Source organism: Zeus faber (genome assembly GCF_960531495.2).
Source record: "Zeus faber genome assembly, chromosome: 14".
Taxonomy (NCBI): domain Eukaryota; kingdom Metazoa; phylum Chordata; class Actinopteri; order Zeiformes; family Zeidae; genus Zeus; species Zeus faber.
In genome coordinates this window covers 21,352,557-21,373,828 of record NC_137200.1, presented here as the reverse complement: position 1 = coordinate 21,373,828, position 21,272 = coordinate 21,352,557, and the positions used below count along the sequence as shown (strand labels likewise).

The 21,272-nt window shown below is 49.8% G+C and overlaps 1 protein-coding gene across 1 annotated transcript in view; it reads right to left on the bottom strand.

The window, feature by feature from the left end:
* Positions 1-7,137: 7,137 nt before the first annotated feature.
* Positions 7,138-21,272, bottom strand: part of LOC307240182 (uncharacterized protein) — a 16,342-nt gene continuing 2,207 nt past the window's right edge. The window contains exons 4-7 of the mRNA XM_080013864.1: positions 18,601-18,751; positions 17,653-17,770; positions 14,492-14,810; positions 7,138-7,685 (exon numbers count right to left, since the gene is read on the bottom strand). Coding sequence (XP_079869990.1) covers positions 7,447-7,685; positions 14,492-14,810; positions 17,653-17,770; positions 18,601-18,751 — 827 coding nt within the window. The 3' untranslated portion in view covers positions 7,138-7,446. The remainder of the gene's footprint in view (positions 7,686-14,491; positions 14,811-17,652; positions 17,771-18,600; positions 18,752-21,272) is intronic.

Genomic DNA, 21,272 nt, shown 5'->3' with positions numbered 1-21,272 from the left:
GATATAAATAACGGGTTCCTAGCGAACGACAGCCGTTCCATATGATATTTTCCCTCAAACCTCACAAATCTCACAGCGCGCGTGGAGTTCCTCGTGACCTTGCGTGACCTTCGGCTCTCCCCTTATTCCGCCGCGGACGCGAGCTGCAGCAGCAAAACATCATTCTAGCCAACGAGCAAACTTCGGACTTGCCTCTGTGGAGCGGGAGCTCGCTAATTAAAACCGCCGCCACATGCTGCTACTTACATCCGTGCAAGTTTAAGCGCCCTGCTAGAGTCCCCTCTCTCCCTCTCCCTCTCTCCCTCTCCCTCTCTCTCTCTCTCTCTCTCTCTCCCTCTCTTTCTCTCTCTCTCGCCCAGCCCCCGTCGCCACAAACCGCCGCTCCCTGAATATTCCCTGGACTCTTTGTTGCTCCCCCTCTCTTTCCTCCGAGGGCCCAGACTTTCCCAACAGGCAGCGCTGCGTTGGCGAGCTGCGAGCGATTCTAGCCCACCTTCCTCACATCTGAGAACCTCTGTGAAATCCTAATCCCCAGAGCAGGGTGAAGCGCGGGCCCAGCTTGCCTGACCTCTCCGGTTGCCATGGATACAGCGCACTATAAATAAAACAGGGGGCTTTTTTTTTCGAGCAGTTTGGCAGGGGCTGCGTGGCCTGCACACTGGTGGGGCTTATATTCTCTCTCTCTCTCTCTCTCCCTCTCCCTCTCTCTCACTCTGTCCCTCCCCTTACTTATTCCCTCAATCATTGTGCGTCCATTGTTTTTCCTCATTTCTTGTCTCTCTCTTTCACTCCCGCGCCCATTGAGCACTTCTCCGAAACCCCCAAAAAGTGCACTCATTCACCTGCGTTATTAGCATTCCAGCAGGGAGACAGATCATTTTCGCGCTCCGTGAAACCGCCGGCGCTGCCGCCGCGCGGACGTCCGCCGCGCCGGCGTCCGCTGGCGACGCGGGCACAGCGGGGGGTATCTTCACTCCCGTCTCTGGCAATTGTTTAAAAAAAATAATAATAAAAAAACTCAGCGTCAAATCCGCTACACAAAGAGTCGTCTTGAAAGACGTCCAAGCCGGGGGGGTGGGGAGAAAAAGGCGCTTATATCCTTCAGAGCGGACGCGTGAAGGCGCCGGGAGACGGGGGAGGCTGTGTGTTTGTGCACGGAATCGGGACTGCGCTGCAGATTTTTGTCTGGCGAGGCAAATCTCGGGAGGCGAGAAAATAATTTGGTCATGGCTGTGGGAGGCTGGCGGGGGGGAGGGCGGGCGGGGGGACGTGCGGGGCGGCGGTGGTTTGAGGGGTGACGAGACGTCGGGAGGGAGGGGGGAGGCGGAGGACGGGGAGGGGTGTCTCGTCTCGCTGTGGTGAAAACACGCTTGACACTTCATTCCTTCCCAGTTAATGTGAAGCGGACTGCAGGATGTTAACCCTCCAACCGCCTCTCAGCGACGCCGTCCCCCGGAGCCGTGCGGGTCCGCCGGCCTTCTCCCCCTCCCCAACGCGGCACGACGCCGACCAACACGTCCCTCGGGGGCGGCTCCGCTCTAAAGCACCCCATGACGCCCGCGCCCAGTCGGACTGCCCCGACCTTTAACGGGACGAATCCTTATCGGAGTAAACATGCGAAACTTTGAGACCCGAGCGACGGGCCGGCCGCGCGACGCCCAAAAACCTCCCCGAGGTCGTTTGAAAATGTGTCCGTCGGCCGATGCCCCGTGTCAGGCGGCGTTTGGAAAAATTCAAGCGGTCCACCTCGTACCATACAAAGGGCAGGGCCGCGACCCACAAACATCTACTGCGTTGCCAAGGAGACCCAGGTCCCATGCTGGTCACATTCCGGTCACATGGGGAACTGCTAGTCACATGAGCTGATAAGGCACAGAAACCCAAAATACAAAGAAGCCAAGAATCCAAGGCTATGCCCGTTTCCACGATCCACTCTGCCGTTTGACAAAACAAAAAGCGATTAGTATCGTGTCAGTGGAGAAACCACAGCCGCTCTGCAGGGATAACTACCAGTACACTGTCAAAAAGCACAGATTTAAATGCATGCTGGTCCACCGTGGCTCAATCCATTTTTCAGCAGCAACGCTAACTTTGCATTTGTGACCTGTGCCAAAGTGGAAATGCAGGGGTTCATTGTGTGTGTGCGTGTGTTTGCAGGTAGGTGTGTGTGTGTATGTGTGTGTGTGTGTGTGTGTGTGTGTGTGTGTGTGTGTGGGTGTGTGATTGCAGGGGCATGTGTATGTATTTTTGAAGGTGTGTGTGTTTGTGTGTGGGGTGTGTGTGTGTGCATGTGTAGGTGTGTGTGTGTATGTGTGTGGGTGTGTGATTGCAGGGGCATGTGCATGTATTTTTGAAGGTGTGTGTGTATGAGGGTTTGTGTGTGTGCATGTGTGTGTGTGTGTGTGTGTATGTGTGTGTGTGCATCTGTGTGTGTGTGTGTGTGTGTGTGTGTGTGTGTGTGTGTGTGTGTGTGATAGCAGGGCGTGTGCATGTATGTTTGTAGGTGTGTGTGTGTGTGTGTGTGTAAGTGCATGCATGTTTGTGTGTCGATGTGTGTCGGTGTGTGTCTACGTTTGAAGGTGTGCATTTGTCTGTGTTTTTGTATGTGTCTGTGTTCGTGTGTGTGTGTGTATGTGTGTGTGTGTGTGTGTGTGTGGGTGTGTGATTGCAGGGGCATGTGTATGTATTTTTGAAGGTGTGTGTGTTTGTGTGTGGGGTGTGTGTGTGTGCATGTGTAGGTGTGTGTGTGTATGTGTGTGGGTGTGTGATTGCAGGGGCATGTGCATGTATTTTTGAAGGTGTGTGTGTATGAGGGTTTGTGTGTGTGCATGTGTGTGTGTGTGTGTGTGTATGTGTGTGTGTGCATCTGTGTGTGTGTGTGTGTGTGTGTGTGTGTGTGTGATAGCAGGGCGTGTGCATGTATGTTTGTAGGTGTGTGTGTGTGTATGTGTGTAAGTGCATGCATGTTTGTGTGTCGATGTGTGTCGGTGTGTGTCTACGTTTGAAGGTGTGCATTTGTCTGTGTTTTTGTATGTGTCTGTGTTCGTGTGTGTGTGTGTATGTGTGTGTGTGTGTGTGTGTGTGTGTGTATGTGAGTGAATGCAGGTGCATGTGCATGTATCTTTGTAGGTGTGTGTGTGTGTGTGTGTGTAAGTGCACGCATGTTTGTGTGCGGGTGCGTGTGTGTGTTTGACGCTGGGCGTGTGTGCTTGTAGCTTTGCGTCTTGATGTGTTTTTGTACATTTGAAGGTGTGTGTGCGTGCGTGGGTGTGTGTGCGCGCCCGCGCGTGCGTGCGTGCGTGCGTGTACGGGAGGACCTGGGGAGCAGGGAGTTAACGCAGGCTGGGCTGTGGCGGTCCTTCTGCCCCTCAGCCAGATTAATCATGCAGGAGAGACACAGCAGGGCCCTCCTCCGTTCGTTCTGCCTGGGGGGGAAGCTGTGCCCGCATGCTCTCCCTATCACATGGCCTACCCCCCCCCGCCGCCCCCCCCGCCCCCACCTCCCTCCATCCCTCTCCACCCCCCTCACCCCGCTTCATTCCTCCAGGCTGTGGGAGTGTGGGGGGGGGGTTGGAGGAGCGAGAGTGAGAGAGCGTGGAAGTGTGTGTGTGTGTGTGTGTGTGTGTGTGTGTGTGTGTGTGTGTGTGTGTGGCGGAACGCACACACACTTGCGCTCGTTTTTCTTCCGGGTTTTTCCTTCCTCCTTCTACCTTTCCCTCCCTCGGTGTTCGTTGAAAGACACAGAAGGGCGGAAGGGAGGGAAGAAAGAGAGGAAAGAGGACGAGTGAAACAGCCGTCCGTCTCTCTCTCTCTCCCTCCCTCTCTCTCTTTATCTCCCTGTCCAAGGGCCCTGGCGATGGCGGCGGCGGCGACAACAACAGTGGCGGCTGGTGGGGGCTCGGCGGATGAAGGGGAGAAGTGTGTGTGTGTGTGTGTGTGTGTGTGTGTGTGTGTGTGTGTGGAGAGGAGGAGGAGGGGGAGGTGGCGGGGTGGTGTGCGTGCATGTGTGTGTGTGCGTGTGTGTGTGTGTGCGCGCGCAAGTGTGTGTGGTGGGGTGAATGGGGGAGGGGGGGGGGGCATACCAAGGGACTCCTGCTCTCGCCTGGAAACTGCTCGACGATGTCTCCATGCATCAGAGAACAGGCGCAGCCATTGTGGAGGCGCGTCGGGGACGGAGGATCTCGGGGGCGGCGTCTCGCGGCCTCAGCCCTGGCGTGCGCTCCTGTAGCTGGCGTGTCCCAAATCCGTGGATCCCGTGCGACGCGGCGGGCCGCGTCCTCCTGCGCTGTTTGTGTGTTTGCCGGAAGCAGCGCAGCGTTGGCGGTGGAGCGGGTCAAGATGCGAGAGCGAAAGAACTGAAACGTTTCCGGTGCCGTTTCGGGCGTATTCACGTTCTCTTTTTTTTCTGATACGATGAGTTCTGAAAGCTGCGGCTTCAGCTGTCGTTTTATTTACACGTGGCACGTCGAAACAACGAGACCCCGCGAAACAAGCAGTAAAAAGCGGTTTCCCTCCCATAGCAACTGTTGCAAATGTGCTTTCGACCGAGGCGTTGACCCCCTTGGGTCAGATTCCCACGGAGAGATTCCGGATTCCACACGCAAAAAAGTTTCACATGTGTTCAAGGTTCCAGGGGGCGTTAATGAGAATAATGAGGTTGTTGACCTTGGATGTCACTGTATAAAAATGTATAAAATACGCACACTGCAAACACTATATTAATTAAGTTTTAAACTCTCATGGAACACGGTGAATGTCCAGCTGTAAGTACAGCAAAGTACTCGCTGGTGTACTGGAAAAACAAGCTCACCCATTTTCCCTGATGCGAAACCCAGACGCAGTTCATCCGGCGGCCACAGGGGGGCAGTATATTATTGTCTGATGCGTTTTCGGAGTTGGTGTGAAGCGTGCTTAAATCGTAGGAATTAACTGAATTAAACAAATTTATAAATTAGGAAGTGTTTGACAACTCTATATTAGATCGATAAATCGATTTTTTGTTTCATTATTTTACCTAAATCGTTTCATTTATTTTTTTTAAGCCTCACCCTAAAAAGACATACAAAAACCAACACACTGTAATATAAATATTGAGGGATATGAATGTAATAGAAATATCTGTAAAAGGCTGTTTGTGACCTCAAACGTCAGGCAGCTTCCCTTCTAGAGAGTGCGTCGTATTTTCCCTTTGATTTAAAGAGGAAAAGGCCGGTCTCTCTCAGGTCAGCCACTGTGGCTCTGCGTCTGCGATAGGAACCCCAGAAGAATGGGGGGGAAATGGATGAATAACCACACACAACCTCAAAGTCCGAGGAAAAGTCATGGGTTTCATTTCACCAGAAAACAGCTGACCTGTGATCAGTTAGGATTATATGAATGAATGAATGAATGGATGAATTAATTCATTTGTAGAATGGAGGTAGGTTGAATCTCACTTTAAGTCAAATCCCCAATAATTGCAGATATAATGGATATTAAGGATATTTTGATTGCTTGAGCTTTAACTTATCTTATAAATAAGAGGGAACTAAGTAAATGCTCAAAAAATGTGATAACTCCTACATACAAGGATCAGCCACAACATTAAAACCATCATTAATTACCAACTTATATTGTGTAGCTTACCCTCTTGCAGCCAAAACAGCTCTGACCCATGAAGGCATGGACTCTACAAGACCTCTGAAGGTGTCCTGTGGTATCTGGCACCAAGACGTTAGCATCAGATCCTTTAAGTCCTGGAAGGTGCGAGGTGGGGCCCCCATGGATCGGGCTTGTTGTTCCAGCACATCAACATTCATCAGACCAGGCCACCTTTATCCATTGCTCCATGGTCCAGTTCTGACGCTGACATTGTAGGAGCTTTCAGGGGTGGACAGGGGTCAGCATGGACACTCTGACTGGTCTGCAGCTACACAGCCCCATACGCAGCAAGCTGTGATGCGCTGTGTGTTCTGACACCTTTCTATCGTAGCAGCATCAACTTTTTCAGCAATTTGTGCTACAGTAGCTCTTCTGTGGGATCGAACCAGACAGGATGATCAATGGGCGGCCATGACCCTGTCGCCGGGTCACCGGTTGTCCTTTCTTGGACCACTTTTGGTAGGTACTAACCACTGTGTACCGGGAACACCCCAAAAGACCCGGTGTTTTGGAGATGCATTTTTCCTGCGTCCAACACATCAACTTCAACAACTGACTGTTCACTTGCTGCCTCATATGGGATATATGAGGCAGCAAGTGAACAGTCCGCTCTTGACAGGTGTCATTGGAACGAGATGATCCATGTTATCTACTTCACCTGTCAGTGGGTTTAATGTTGTGGCTGATCGGTGTATAATATAATAGTCTATATATTTATTAATAGATTAAATAAACCCTGAAGAATATGCATTTTCACCTTTGCTTTCTTTAAAAAGGGTTATATCAGTTTATTGGGGGTATTTTCTTTATTGCACCACACTGATGTGTATATCACAGACAGCAGAGATGTTCTTCCATATTACTTGTGAGCATCTTAATAGTGTTCAATATCCCATCCAAAAGGTTTTTTCCTTACAGAAGAAGGAATAATAAAAAAATTTAGAAAATGCAACAATTAAAAGTGTACGGATAGAGCAGAGATTACAATACTGAGGATGAGGAGGAGAATAGTGGAAGAGTAACAGAGGCTTAAATCAAAACGCTTCATTCAGAGGTACAAACCCCCTGTCTCCAGATCACAAAACACCAGAAGTGCGCCAGTACAATTTCAACACCATGACACCGAAATCGTGAGAATTAAAACAGAAGAAAATTTTTCTTCTTTTGAAAAAATTTGATGAGATACATTTTCATCGATCTCAATTTGTATATAACCGTTCATCTTAAAAAATACATCGAAAAATAAATTGAGGTTTTGGACTGCGGCCCGAAACAGAGTCCACACTTGAATACCGCGACCCCCGCTCGAGTGTGTGCGAGAGATAATACGGACATCTCAGGAATTAGACAAAAAAAATGGCACCATGGACATAGGTAAACGGTCTCCACGACTAATCAAAACATGATATGATAAAAGAAACAAAACTGTCAGTTCCCTGGCAAATATATTCTATCAAAATGTGGAGGAGTGTGAGAATAACAGTCAGAATAACCAAATAAATTTGAGCTTACAATCAAATGCCTTGTCATTTATTTCCCATAAAATTAATTGACAGTACGACTGTACTGTAAAAAACAACAACCAAGAATATAAAAACAAACAAAAAACATTCAAGCACAACACACGTTTTCATCGCCTTCCTTTGGGAGAGATAGCGATAGTGAACGGACCGGACCGCCTGTGCGTACAGTAAGCCCCGACCCGTCGACCCAAACCCGCACCGGCCGCCCGTCCGTCCGGCATTTGATGCGTGGGTGGCGGTTGGGTGCGGTTGGGTGGGCGCCCGTCTCCGGACGGCACGTGGATTACCTGACGGAGGACGAGGCCATCAGGCGCAAGTGGCTGGGTTTGCTGGGGAGCGGGGGCTTGCTGACGCCGCCGCTCCGGGCCGGGGCCGGGGCCGGGGCCGGGGCGCCGGGGCTCTCCACGCTGAAGTTCTTCATGAGCTGAGCGACCCGGCCGCGGCCCGCGCAGGCCGGAGCCCTGCCCGCCGGACCGCTCTGCTGCGAGGGGCCGACCCGGGCCGCCTCCCCCGCATGGGCGTCTGAAACAGAGAGAGAGAGAGGGAGAGAGAGAGAGAGAGAGAGAGAGAGAGAGAGAGTGAGATCCCTTCAGTTAAAGTGGTAATCCGTGAGAATATTCCGTCCAAAAGTGCCATGTTTGAGACTTCATCCGGCTGGTATTCGAGAACAAACGGCCTTTAATGGGGTCAGAATTAACTGAGGTTCCGGAGTGGAAACCACACCCCAACTACACCCGCTACCAACAACAACATTTACGTACATACACCCATCAGCTCCACCTGTCAATTGGTAGTCTCAGCTTTCGCCATCCACCACCTCCCCAGTCTCCCCCTCTATCTCACCCACACTCTCTCTCTCTCTCTCCCTTTTTTCCATCCCATAGGAAACACCAGGGGGGATCCGAAGGCGCGGCGGAGGCCTGATGCCCTGAAGACTCTTTTCTCCCGGTGTTCCATCCTTCGCCAAGCTCGCCGCCCGTCACCCCGCCCATCCGCACGCCGAAGCCACCAATTTAGCAGCGTCACACCCCGATCGCCCTGTCCAGCAGCAGCATTTTGCAAGTTCTCTTCGGTCAAATTACGACCTGACCTACCTGTCGTGGTTTGGTCTCTGACTCGTGAAAAATGTCGTTGCGCGATGTACGCCTTCCTCTAAACGCGGTGTCCGCCGGCCGGCGGCGGGTCCCCCACGCCTATCCCCGGCGAGAACGCAAGGATGAATTGGCTGAAGCGGCGAGTTGTGGCGAGGAACGTTTCCCAAAAAAAAACAGACGGCGCCCTCCGATGAAATAGAATCGCCTGCGCCTAAGCACGGATGTCGGGGGGGGGGGGGGACGGATTTCCGGGACTCGCGGCGTCAGTCACCCGACGGGGACGAACCCGCGGACTTGCACTTTAATGCAAACAACCATCGTCACGGTCGACACGGAGGCGACGCGGCCGCAAGTGGCCGGCGGGCAATTTCCGGGCTCCGTCGCTCCCTCTGCGTCAAATTCCTCCTCGCGCTTGTCGACCTTTTCTCCTTTTTATTTTTTGTTCTCCTCTTCCCACTCTTCCTCCTCTCCCTCCTCTTCCTCCTCCTCTCTATCACAGTTTGGGTTCAGCGAGAACAGAGGTCATCCCCAGTGGAGGCGTAGCAGGGACGCAGCTGGGCGTTGTTGGTGTGTGTGCCTGCGCGTGTATGTGTGTGTGTGTCTGTGTGTGTGTGTGTGTGTGTGTGTGTGTGTGTGTGTGTGTGTGCGTGCGTGTGTGTGGAAAAGGGTGTAATTGAGGGAGGAATGGAGGGAACAGGAGAAACGTGGGGGTGGGTGGGGGGGAGTTACAGGGACAGCAGCAATGGAGAGCAGACAGACGCTGCTCAGACACCAGAAGGCTTGAGGAACCACATATTTTTAGCGTCATTCCCCGGGGACACACACACACACACACACACACACACACACACACACAAACATGCACACACTGAGACACACACAAACACACACACACACGAACCACAGACACACATTTATACTGAAACACAAACAAACACACACACACACACACACACACACACACCATACAGCCATTTATCTGTGTACACATGACCACACACACGCACACACTCATTTACACTCTCACGAACACTCATTCACCCGTGCACTTACATTCTCTCTCTCACACACACACACACATACACACACACACACACACACACACACACACACGCGCACGCATGTGAATGTGTGTGTACGGGAATACATGCAATTTCGACTTTCTTTTTTTTTTTTTTTTTTTTTTTAACACACAGATTCTCACGTTTCCTTCAGGTCCGCGCGTGTACACAAACACACGAGCCACACACGGGCCCGCACACACACACACACATATACACCCACCCACCTAAGCACACACACACACACACACACACATACCTAAATTCGCTGCTGTTGTAAAAAGAAAACGCTCCCTCCTGCTCGGGGATTCAGTCACGCATGCGGCCATTTCTGACGAACAGCGTGGCGTAGTGCTCAGTCACCCCACACACACACACACACACACACACACACACACACACACACACACACACACACACACACACACACACACACACACACGGCACTCGTGGGGCCCGGGGAACCTTTAAAGCCCTTGATGTCTCGGAGGCATAAAAGCGAGAGGCCTAAAGTAGCCTTCAAGGCCTCAATATTGTTTATTGTTGTTTACTTTGCTTACTGCCCCCACCACACCCCTCCCACCCCCGCCCACCCCCCTCCGCCTTCCTCTTCATCTTCCTCCCCCCTCGCCCCGCCCGCCTCCCTCCCCTCCCTCTTTCTCTCCGCCATGCCTTCCTCTGGCCCCTGACCCGCGGTTCCTGTGTTAATGTCCTCTCGCCGCGCTGCGTGGGCTCGCCTCTGATTGTCTCGTTGTGTTGTGCGGTCGCCACGGAAACCTTGGACGGGCTCCAGCAATTGAGGCAGACACGCCGGCGAGCACGCACTGGGGACGGGCGCGCACGCACACACGCGCGCGCGCTTACACACAAACACATACACACACACACACACACACACACACACACACACACACAGACGCACACGCACACGATCATGGCCAGAGAGTTTTTTTGAGCTCTTCCTCGGCGTTGGTCTGAGTGGAATGCTTAATGTCCAGAGAGAGAGAGAGAGAGAGAGAGAGAGGGAGGTGGGGGGGAGAGGGTGAGAGAGGGAGAGAGAGAGGAAGGGAGAAAAAAACAGTGCTGGAATATAAGACTGACGCCATGACAAAGGGGGGGTTGCGGGTAAAGAGGTACCAGGAAGAGAGCCCATTTTTTCCTCAATTCTAATCCAAACACTCTCGACTCTTGGGTTGGGCTTGGGCTTGGGCTTGGGGTTGAATAAGGAATTTTTTTTTTTTTAAAGGGAAATCCCCAAACTGCTTGGGCCCCGAAAACATCTGAAAGAATGTACAAAAAAAATAAAAGCCCCAAAAAACATGGCGTCCCCGAGCAAAGAGGATGGAAGGACGCCGTCGGGCTTTGGGTAATTGAGCGTAATTGACGACGGACAAGACAAGACGCCCCCCCCCCCCCCCCACACACACTGTCCACGTTTAACGTGGGTACGGGGAGGGGGGGGGGGGGGGGGGCAGGGAGGGGAGGCGGGGGAGGGGGGGTGTTAGCGTGACTGTCTGGGCGAGCACCAAATTAAATGAAAGGCCGTTCTATCTCTTTAAAGACAGAACGTGGGCTGGTGGGATGGGGGTGGTGGTGGAGGGGGGGTACAGAAGTGGGGCAGAGGGCAGAATTCCGGAGCAGCACGTCGTCTGTGCTCTGAAGGACGGGTGGGGGTGGTGGGGGTGGTCTGGGGCCTGGGGGGTGGGATGGGGGGGGGGGGGGGGGGGCTGTCACTTATCAGCTTCGGCCGAGCGTCGCCCAGGGCCAAAGTCGGGAAGCGGCGCTGGAATGTGTGTCCTTCGCTCTGAAGGTGAAGGGAGTAGAGCGAAGCCAAGGGAACGGGAGAGGCTCGCATGCAAACAGACACACACACACACACACACACACACACACACACACACACACAGACGTACGTACACGCACGCACGCACGCACACACACATCCGAAAATACTGCCAGCTGCAGACCAATACACTCTCATGCCCACACATGTACGTGCACTTTTCACTCAACCCGCCGCCTCGGCCTCCGAACCGTCTGAGCAGAAAAACACGCACGCACTCAAATGTTAAAATGCCGCCTCCTCAGGGCGACGACGTCGACCGGGCCCCGCCAAATAATTCGGGCTAATTGGGACGAACGAATCGCGTGACGAAATCGGCGACGGCGAATACGTTCAGCTGGACTAACGTGAGCCTTGCACGACCGCCCCCGCAGCTCACCTGCGGCGTGCGGCCCAGGCGCCGCAGCCCGCACGCCGGCGAGGCGCTCCTCGCCCGCCGGGAAACATGTCGTCGCCAGACCTGAGTCGCGTTCTTCGGTCGTCTCTTCCACTCGCGACGCGTCCGATTGGCGTTTGCCGATACAACTCAGGGGTCTTCCAGCGATAGGTTCAATCCCAACCTTACCTCGGGTTACGGCTTATGTAGCCACATTGAAATCAAAACACAAAGGCTGGATCATAAAGATCATTAGGGTTTAATCCTCCGTGTCTAATGGCGTGAGACGATTTTATCTGACGATTTTGGACGGATATACCTGTCCTCACAAAACAAAACAAAACAAAACAGGAGGAACAGCTTAATAGCACATGCATAACAAGGGGACGATAACCCAGGGCAGCCTTAGAATGTTAGACAAAAGGAGTTTGTCATCTACGTTTATGGATATTACAAGATTTAGGTCATCAGTCAGTTCCAGTTAGGATACGCCACAATATCTCCTGAATAGTTATGAATAGGAAGGTTGTCCCCTGATCCCTGGCCGATATTTATTAAGTACAAGAAACCCACATGTTACTTTTTACGTCTTGTTTACCCCGCTTGAACTGAATGCATATCAGTGTGAATCCCTCCTACATTGTAGGGACACTGTTTCTCCGGCAGAGGGACCTGGTGGAGATGTTGTGTTTTTGCCCGCTGTTCCCACTCCTGCCACTAGATGGCGCCATTTACTCCCTTTTTAGCTTTGGCTATTCCCCACAACTGGGTCACTGTCCGGGTTAATAAAAGGAGCAACCGATGAACAGTCTCAAACAGTCCTGAGCACCATGCACCATGCACCATGCACCATGCACCATGCACCATGCACCATGCACCATGCACCATGCACCATGCACCATGCACCATGCACCATGCCTCAGACTGGGAACCCTGGGGATAACGAGGGGAACATCAGAGTAATCCAACAACACGCTCCCATGGTAACACAGAGGAAACCTTTCATCAAAAACATTGAAAAACTGACCAAGAAGATGTTTCATTGAATTGAAAAATAAAAATAGAAGTAAAATATATACTGGGTATATAGTAATGTATAATAAGAATATAATAATGTATTATAAGATTAATGTAATAATTATAATATAATCATGAAACATTATTATAAATTACAAATAGTTTTTAAAATTGTTCTTTGTTGTTCAATGTCCACCCATGGCAGTAAGTTGTTGAGTAGCAGTAGCTCCTAGAAATTCAGAACTTCAGTATCTCTGGTTATTTCAATACTTTGATCCTTAAAAAAAAAAAGACCATTGTTTGAGTATGATAAACCAGTATCCCAAAATAGTTAACGAAAATTGCCATTTTTAACGGTAATAGTAAGAGCAAAGGACATCAAACATCAAATTAGCCACCAACGACTCAAAATGCAAGGCATCTCGACACATTTTCCTTCTTTTCAGCGCTGCCTCTCAAATTATTGACGCTTGATCTTTGGCTCTTTCATCGTGCTGCGAGATGCAGGACGACGACGCCTGTGAGACAGCTGCTTAATATGGACCAAACCGCCTCATTGGCAAATTCACTGTCTGTCTGCTACTGTGTGCGACCATGACACAATCTGTTGCAGGAGGAATCTTTTTTTTTTCCTCAAGGCTGCATGGTCCTTTTTAAAAAAAAAAAAAAAAAAATTATTCTGCCCGTCCTTAAAGATTCCAGTGGGCTGAGGCACTTATTTGGCAAGTACGTGGGCCTCGGAGAAAACGGATCCCTCTCTTTATTTTGGGATTGCGTTGTTCTTGAGTAAGACGCCACCGTCGTGCATATTTCATGTACTGCGGCCCGCTTCCCGCCGAATCCGACAGACGACAAGGACAGAGCGGAAGATCCAGTCATTCCGATGGAGAGTTGGACTCCGCACGCAAGAAGCTGTGACGCGGTGGCGTTTTTTCGTGTTTTTTTTTTAAATTTTTTATTGGAGCTGAGTTTACAACTAAATAAAATGAAATAAAAAATAAAGAGGTCATTAACATTAACCTCGGATGTCACCATCTTCGTTGTAAATAAAAATATTTTTATATAAGTGCATTGAGCCTATTTGCTGTTTGTTTGCACTTTGCAAACTAAAAGGACTATATGAAGGGAGAATATATTATCTATTTATGCAATGATCAGCGTCCTTCACCTGCGGGCTGTGATTAATAAAGCCTAATGATCAACATGTTTCCTTTGTGGCTGAAAAACCCGTACGTGGTTTGATTGATTTATGATTCTAGGTCACTTCGGAAACGTCTAATCGCCAAACAAAACCCGCTCTTAACATGAGAACACTTGAGAAATGAGAACGGCAATTGTTGGTATCAAACTTTTTCTGACATCGACAACCGCTATTTGGAGCAATGGTAATCGAATAGCAGATTTCAAGGACTTTATTTCTGATACAAACCGAATAAACATTTTAATAAGTCAATTTTGAATTGCTGCTTCTGAATTCAATGTCTGACGTCAAAAAATTGGATTTCAGCCTGAAAGTTTATAGCAGAAAGGTTGTCATTGTGTCTATTTTTAATTTTTAACCTAATCGATATTAAGAACGGAATTTCTGCTACACTTCATCATATATATATATATATATATATATATATATATGATTATTATCATATTTATGAATCTGAATATATAACCTTTTTCCCGTCTTTTTTTCCTTCGATTGCGTTATTCTTGTTAAATTCATTTTAAAAGTTTTTTTTTTAGTTTTTATCAATAATTTCTATTTCGGCTATGAAAAATGTATTTTCTGACATCGAAAAGTGAATTGTTATCAGTGAAAAGAAAAGAGGGCAAAAACAACAACATCTAATTGTAAAAGCTTTTTGACAGTGTTGCTGGTGCGACTCCAGGCCCAACATGGAGTCTATTCTGGCTACCGTATGGGTGTCTGTCAGGACGCTCACCTTCTCCGCGCTGTGGTTCTTGTGCGAGCGGCTTCTGGAGAGCGGCTTCCTGCGTATGGACGCCCGCTTTGGTGATTGCTTTGGGAGTGGAGGACTCGCCCGAGGCGGGCTGGGCGCTGGCCCGGACGCCCCTGGAGGTCGCGTTGGGGGTGGAGGACTCGCCCGAGGCGGGCTGGGCGCTGGGCCGGACGCCCCTGGAGGTCGCGGTGGCGGAGGCCGGCCTCACGTTGCCGGGGCCGGCCCTGATGGCGGATCTATGGCAGACGGAGGTCTGGGGAGCCGTCGTCTCCTCGGCGGCACCGGCCGACCTCAGCTCGGACTGTGGAGGAGAGAGGAGAGGAGAGCGCAGACTGTGGGAGGCGTTGATGCAGCGCTTGGCCTTTTTGAAAATAAATAAAGATAAACTGAGCTCTGACAAGTGATATGACTATCACTTGTGACTATTTCTCATGTCAAGTATCAGGATGTGACGGAGGGGAAGATAGTCAGACAGTGGTATTCAAACCTAGATAGACAGACAGATAGATAGATAGATAGATAGATAGATAGATAGATAGATAGATAGACAGACAGACAGACAGACAGACAGACAGACAGACAGACAGACAGACAGACAGACAGACAGATAGACAGACAGACAGACCGATAGATAGATTATGAGAGAGATATACAGACAGACAGATAGATACATAGATTATGAGAGAGAGATAGACGGACAGACAGACAGATAGATGATATATAGATTATGAGAGACAGACAGACAGACAGACAGACAGACAGAGAGAGACAGACAGACAGACAGATAGACATACAGACAGACAGACAGAGAGACAGAGAGACAGACAGAGAGACAGAGAGACAGACAGATAGATAGATAGATAGATAGATAGATAGATAGATAGATAGATAGATAGACAGATAGATAGATAGACAGATAGACAGATAGATAGATAGATTGATAGATAGATAGATTATGAGAGAGATATACAGACAGACAGACAGATAGATGATATATAGATTATGAGAGACAGACAGACAGACAGACAGACAGACAGAGAGAGACAGACAGACAGACAGACAGACAGATAGAGAGACAGACAGACAGACAGACAGACAGACAGACAGACAGATAGAGAGACAGACAGACAGACAGACAGACAGAGAGACAGAGAGACAGACAGATAGATAGATAGATAGATAGATAGATAGATAGATAGATAGATAGATAGATAGATAGATAGATAGATAGACAGATAGATAGATAGATTGATAGACAGATAGATTGATAGATAGATAGGTAGATAGATAGATTATGAGAGAGATATACAGACAGACAGATAGATAGATATATAGATTATGAGAGAGACAGACAGACAGACAGAGAGACAGACAGACAGACAGATAGATAGATAGATAGATCATCGACCATCTGTTCTAAGGCGGTCCAGAAACCCTCGCCTAGCCTGCGTGATTCAGCTCTTCTCACCTCATCAGAGAGAGACAGATAGAGAGATAGAGAGAGAGAGAGAGAGAGGGGGAGAGAGCGAGAGAGAGAGAGAGAGTGAAGAGAGAGAGAGAGAGAGAGAGTAAGGAGAAAAGTGCAAAGGGGGGGAGGGCGGGCGTGACCTTAGAAAAAACACCTGAGCCGGCTCCCTTGACATGTCAGGGCTGGAGTTCAGCTGTTTCCCAGAGAGAGAGAGAGAGAGAGAGAGAGAGAGAGGGAGAGAGAGAGGGAGAGAGAGAGAGAGAGCGAGGGAAGCGAGAGAGAGGGGAGAGAGAAAGAGAGAGGGAGGGGGAGAAAGAGAGAGAGGGAAAGAGAGGGAGGGGGAGAAATAGAGAGGGGGGGGAGGGAGAGAGAGAGAGAGAGAGAGAGAGAGAGAGAGAGAGAGAGAGAGAGAGAGAGAGAGAGAGAGAGAGAGCGAGCTGGGACACGGAGCCATAATGCTGGGACAGCTGGGCCCCAAGCAACCGTTCCCCGTGACCTCAGGCGGTGGCGGGCGGGGCCCGGGCCACGCTGGAGACACATGGGCGGCGGGTTGCGGCAGCGGGCGAGCTCAAAAAACAAACAAAAAAAAACAGGGGCCGATGACGCCGGGACTCGTCCGGGACTCGTGGCTTTATTGGGAGGAAGCCGCTCAAACGTGAACACAGGAGTCCAGCCACCGCTCCGCCCTCCGCTGCTTTATCGATGAATTTGTATTTTCGATGGGAGTGAGGTGGGTTGGAGCGTCGACGGGCGGCGGGAGGGAGGGTGGGTGGGGGTGGGGGTGGGGGTGGGGGATGCCGCCGCGGCGCTCGCTCGCTGACATCTGCGGGTTCGACCGCGACATTACAGGTGAATTAGCGGCGCCGAGGGGCCTCCGGCGGGGCCGCGGGTGCGGTGCCGCTGCTCACCTGCAGAGGGGGCGCCGCGCTCGCCGCCGCAGAGGCACCCTGGTGGGGGGGGGCTTGACGTCATGGGTCAAATCGGGGATCCCTTAAAAATAGATTCTATCAACCGAGTACTGTGAAAGTTGTTTCTTTTTCGACGAGCACCTTACATTTGTCGTGGATGAAAAAAATAAACTGTAATTCACCGACACTCTTCCCTTTAATTGATTCGTTCATTTATTTGTTTGTTCATTCATTTGTTTATTTATTATTTGTTGTTATTACACTGTGTGTGTGTGTTTTCATTCCTCTTTTTAATGTATCCACTACATTAGTCCTCATTAATCCTTGTATTTAATACATTCAATCTCACTGAATAAAACCCGGCCATGGTGTTGTTATATAAAAATGGTGTTTTTACTACAAAGCACGTCATATAACAGTGTATCTCATCTATGCATGAAAAATGCAGATTCAGCTTCATATTGCATTGGGGTCGAAATTGCATTATGATCCATTCATTGATTATAGGGCAAATTGTTAGTTATCAATTCTCTTATCTGCTGAGTAGGCATCGCAGTCAGTGGACAGGCTAGGTGAGCCCATCAGTGGGCAAAGGGGGTTACCATGACAACGTGGAAAAGAAGACAGAGGAGAAGAAGGAAGATAATCACCCGAAAACAACAGCGCTGTTCGAATGGCGAAACTCGAAGGCTGTCAAAAGTGATGTGGGCGTGTTTGATGTGAGCGATGGGAAGCCCGGACACCACAGATACACACAACAAACACACCTTGGCATGAAGGTGAACTCCGAGCTGCGTTTTGGGTGGAAGGTTCTCTCTAGCTGTCCTCCCGGCTTCTGTGGCTCCTCTGTTCACCAAGCTGCTCTTCAAACCAGCTTCTTGGTGGCTAGACAGACAGACAGACAGACAGACAGACCGACCGATGGATAGATAGATAGATAGATAGATAGATAGATAGATAGATAGATAGATAGATAGATAGATAGATAGATAGATAGAGACAGACAGACAGACACTTTATTAATATTTCAGTGCCACAGTAGCTCAGATCAAAAACAGATGATAATAATAATAATAATAATAATAATAATAATAATAATAATAATAATAATAATAATAATAATAATAATAATAATATGCAAAAAAAGAAAATGGCAATATGTAATAAACCTAGGAAATTGCTGAAAAGTCGGCAGAAAAATATACAATAACCTAAAAATGACCTTTAAAAATGGAAAAAATAGAAACCAATGGCAATATGCAATAAGCCTCAAGAAATACTAGAAATGTAAAAAAAAAAAAAAAAAAAAAAAATGGGAATGTACAATAAACCTTGAAAATCAACTACTAAATTGAAAAGAAAATTGCAATATACAATAAACCGGAAAACTTACTAGAAATAGAAAAAACTGGGAATATAAAATAAACCTGTATATCTGTATGCAATACAGATATCAACATGAACCAAATTAAAATAATAACCTAATAACCAACAAATAACAAAAACAATGGCCAAAATGAACCAGTGTTAGGAATCCATCTTACATTATCGTTGCAATTTAAAAATTAGACTTTTGATCAGTTCGCAGGGGAAAAAATGTTACACATTACACCACGACCCGGGTGCGACCATGTAATGCTCAGCTCTGACTGGCCGGGCCCATGTTACCTCCATCTTACGGCTTAAGCAGCGGCTGAGTGAGAAAGGTGCACTACCACGTGTTGTTGAGGAGGCCCGCCACCTTCTTCCCCGCATAGCCCGAGCAGATGATTTTGGAGGTCTGTTGGAACTCGTCCACCTCTCCGATCACCAGGACGGCCACGTCTCCGTCGCGGCCCAGCAGCCAGCTCACGCTCTTACCGTTGGCTGCGAGGGGGGAGAGGGGAACACAATGACACGACGGCGATCCCAGGGTGAATTACGGACCCATATTTGCTCTGAGAATCGCGCACGGACTGCATTCTCAGGGCAAAGGGGTCGACGGCCGCGAAACCCCCGTCTCAAACTGTTACAGAGACGGGAGCTCGCCGTGCCCCAAAATCTTTTAATGCCGGTTAAGACGATTGTGTCCATTCCTCCGCTAAGTCCACCACGTCGCGCCAAACTCCGCCATGTGACACGGGCCGAGCCTCTCCCCGCTTGACAACAATAAAAAAATTAAAAAAAACACCCGGAAAAACACAACTTCCGTGATGCGAGACATTGTGCGCGAGGCAAAAGCCAGCTTCACACCGAATCCGTCAACGCATCCGACGGTCGGAAACCAGAACAACCTCCCGGGTATGAAGTCAAATCTAAAGTCTATTCCTGGGCGTGATATTTGTTTTTCCCCTGCAGGAATGATAATATTCTATTAACGTAAGTGAGGTTTCATCTGCTGTGGTGAAAAAGTGATCCACGTTAGGACGGCACATCAGCGATCTATCTGTCTGTCTGTCTGTCTGTCTGTCTGTCTGTCTCTCATAATCTATCTATCTACCTTCATATATGTGGTCGACGCACGCCAGGCGTGGTAGTTCAATATTCTCCGCCAAATACATCTTTTAGAGCGGACCTCTATGGGAATCTACGCTCCGGTTTCCACTTTGCGCCAGGAAAAACAAGGGCAGAGGCGGGAAGAAAAAAAAAAAACAACAACTAAAAGAAAAACGCTTCCGCGACGCCGACGCTTCTGCTCGGTGGGACCTTCCACGCCGATCAACATTTGCAGCCATTTCGCCGACGTTTTTTCGCCACGCCCCCCCCCCCCATGTGGCCCCGGGGGTTGGTGGTAACCACATCACGAAATACGTCAGAGAAAACGGGAGGATTGTTTTTTATCGTTTTTTTTGTTTTGTTTCGCTTTGTTTTCTCCGGTACAACGGCGAGTAGTTTGCTCAGCGGGACCCACCGCGGATGACCGTTTAAAACTCCCGTAATATGGGGTTTGCGAAATGCCCCCCCAAAAAAAAAAAAATGATCGAATACCAGACGGCTCACCGATACCAAAAGAGGCGTTCATCGAAAGTGAATCGGTTACATACGTCACTTGTTTACTTTAGTTCCAATAAAAAAAAAACTTGACTGGCGTAACTCCGAAGCTCTTTCGCGTGCCGGGCCCTCGGCATGGCTTGTCGGATTTCGGTGCGAAGCGGGGCCAAGACGTCAAATTGCACCGGGAAGGGGCGGGAGCCACAAAGTCGACCGTCTGGAACGGGGGGGGGGGGTTTCGGTCGCCGCAGTCCGTCTCCGCCACATGTGAATGCGCAAGCACACGCACGCGCACGCACACACACACACACACACTCACACTCACACACACTCATACTTTAAGAACGGTGGACGTGTTTAGTTTACCAGCAGCCGTACGGCTGCTGGTAAACTAAACACGTCCACCGTTCTTCTGTATACGACTCTCACACCCAGGACCCCGTGCAGAAACCATCAAAACCCTCTTTGTTTTCCACCACGCATCCATTTCCCCTCACACTTCCTGCCCCCCCCCCCCCCCCCCTCCCCCGGTGAATTGTTCAAAAGGAACAGCCCTCGCTTCCTACTTTACACGGCGAGCGCCGGACTCCGACTTGGGTCCACTACTATCCTGCGCCCCCGCCCCCCAAAAAAAGCCGTGGGCCTTGTCATCGAGTGATCAAGGCCCTGGGACAGCTGCCTGCCTCGGTGTTCAGGAAACACAGGGAATACTGTTCTCCCCCGCCGCCGCCAGGGAGGGAGACCACCGCGGGGGGGGGGGGGGGGGGGGGGGGGGCGCGGCGGATACTCGAACGCTCGAACGCGGCGCGACGGGCCGCGTGTCCTCCGCGGCCGCGTCCCGTGTTTCCCCGCACAGCGCCTCGTAAAAAAAAGAGAAAGATAAATAAATAAAAATGCCGCTCGGCCAGATTCCTCGCCCGCCCCGCGTCAAACCAGTTTCCCCCGACAGGCTCTTTTTTTTTTTTGGTTTTGTTTGTGTACGTCGGTATGTAACCGCAATTCTCTGTCGAGGGAAGACGACCGACAAAACAGAACACCCCCTGCACGCAGGAGTTGAACCTTCCTCGTGACGTTGGCACGGGATTGTATTTTTTCTTTCTTTTCCGCCCTAGTGACACTGTTTCTACAGTATCTGCTAGTTTTGGCTTTTCCCATGTGTGTGTGTGTGTGTGTGTGTGTGTGTGTGTGTGTGCGTGTGTGCGCGCGTGTGTGTGTGTGAGAATTTCAAACAGGGATTCTCACTTTTTCTTCAGGTTCACCGGTGTAAACAAACAAGCGAGCCACCCGCAGACACACGCACACCCACCCACCTACACACGCACAGACACGCACAGACACAGACACACACACACACACACACACACAAAATGGAGTTTACCAATATGGTCATGTATGTCAGTATGTCATGCGGTACAGC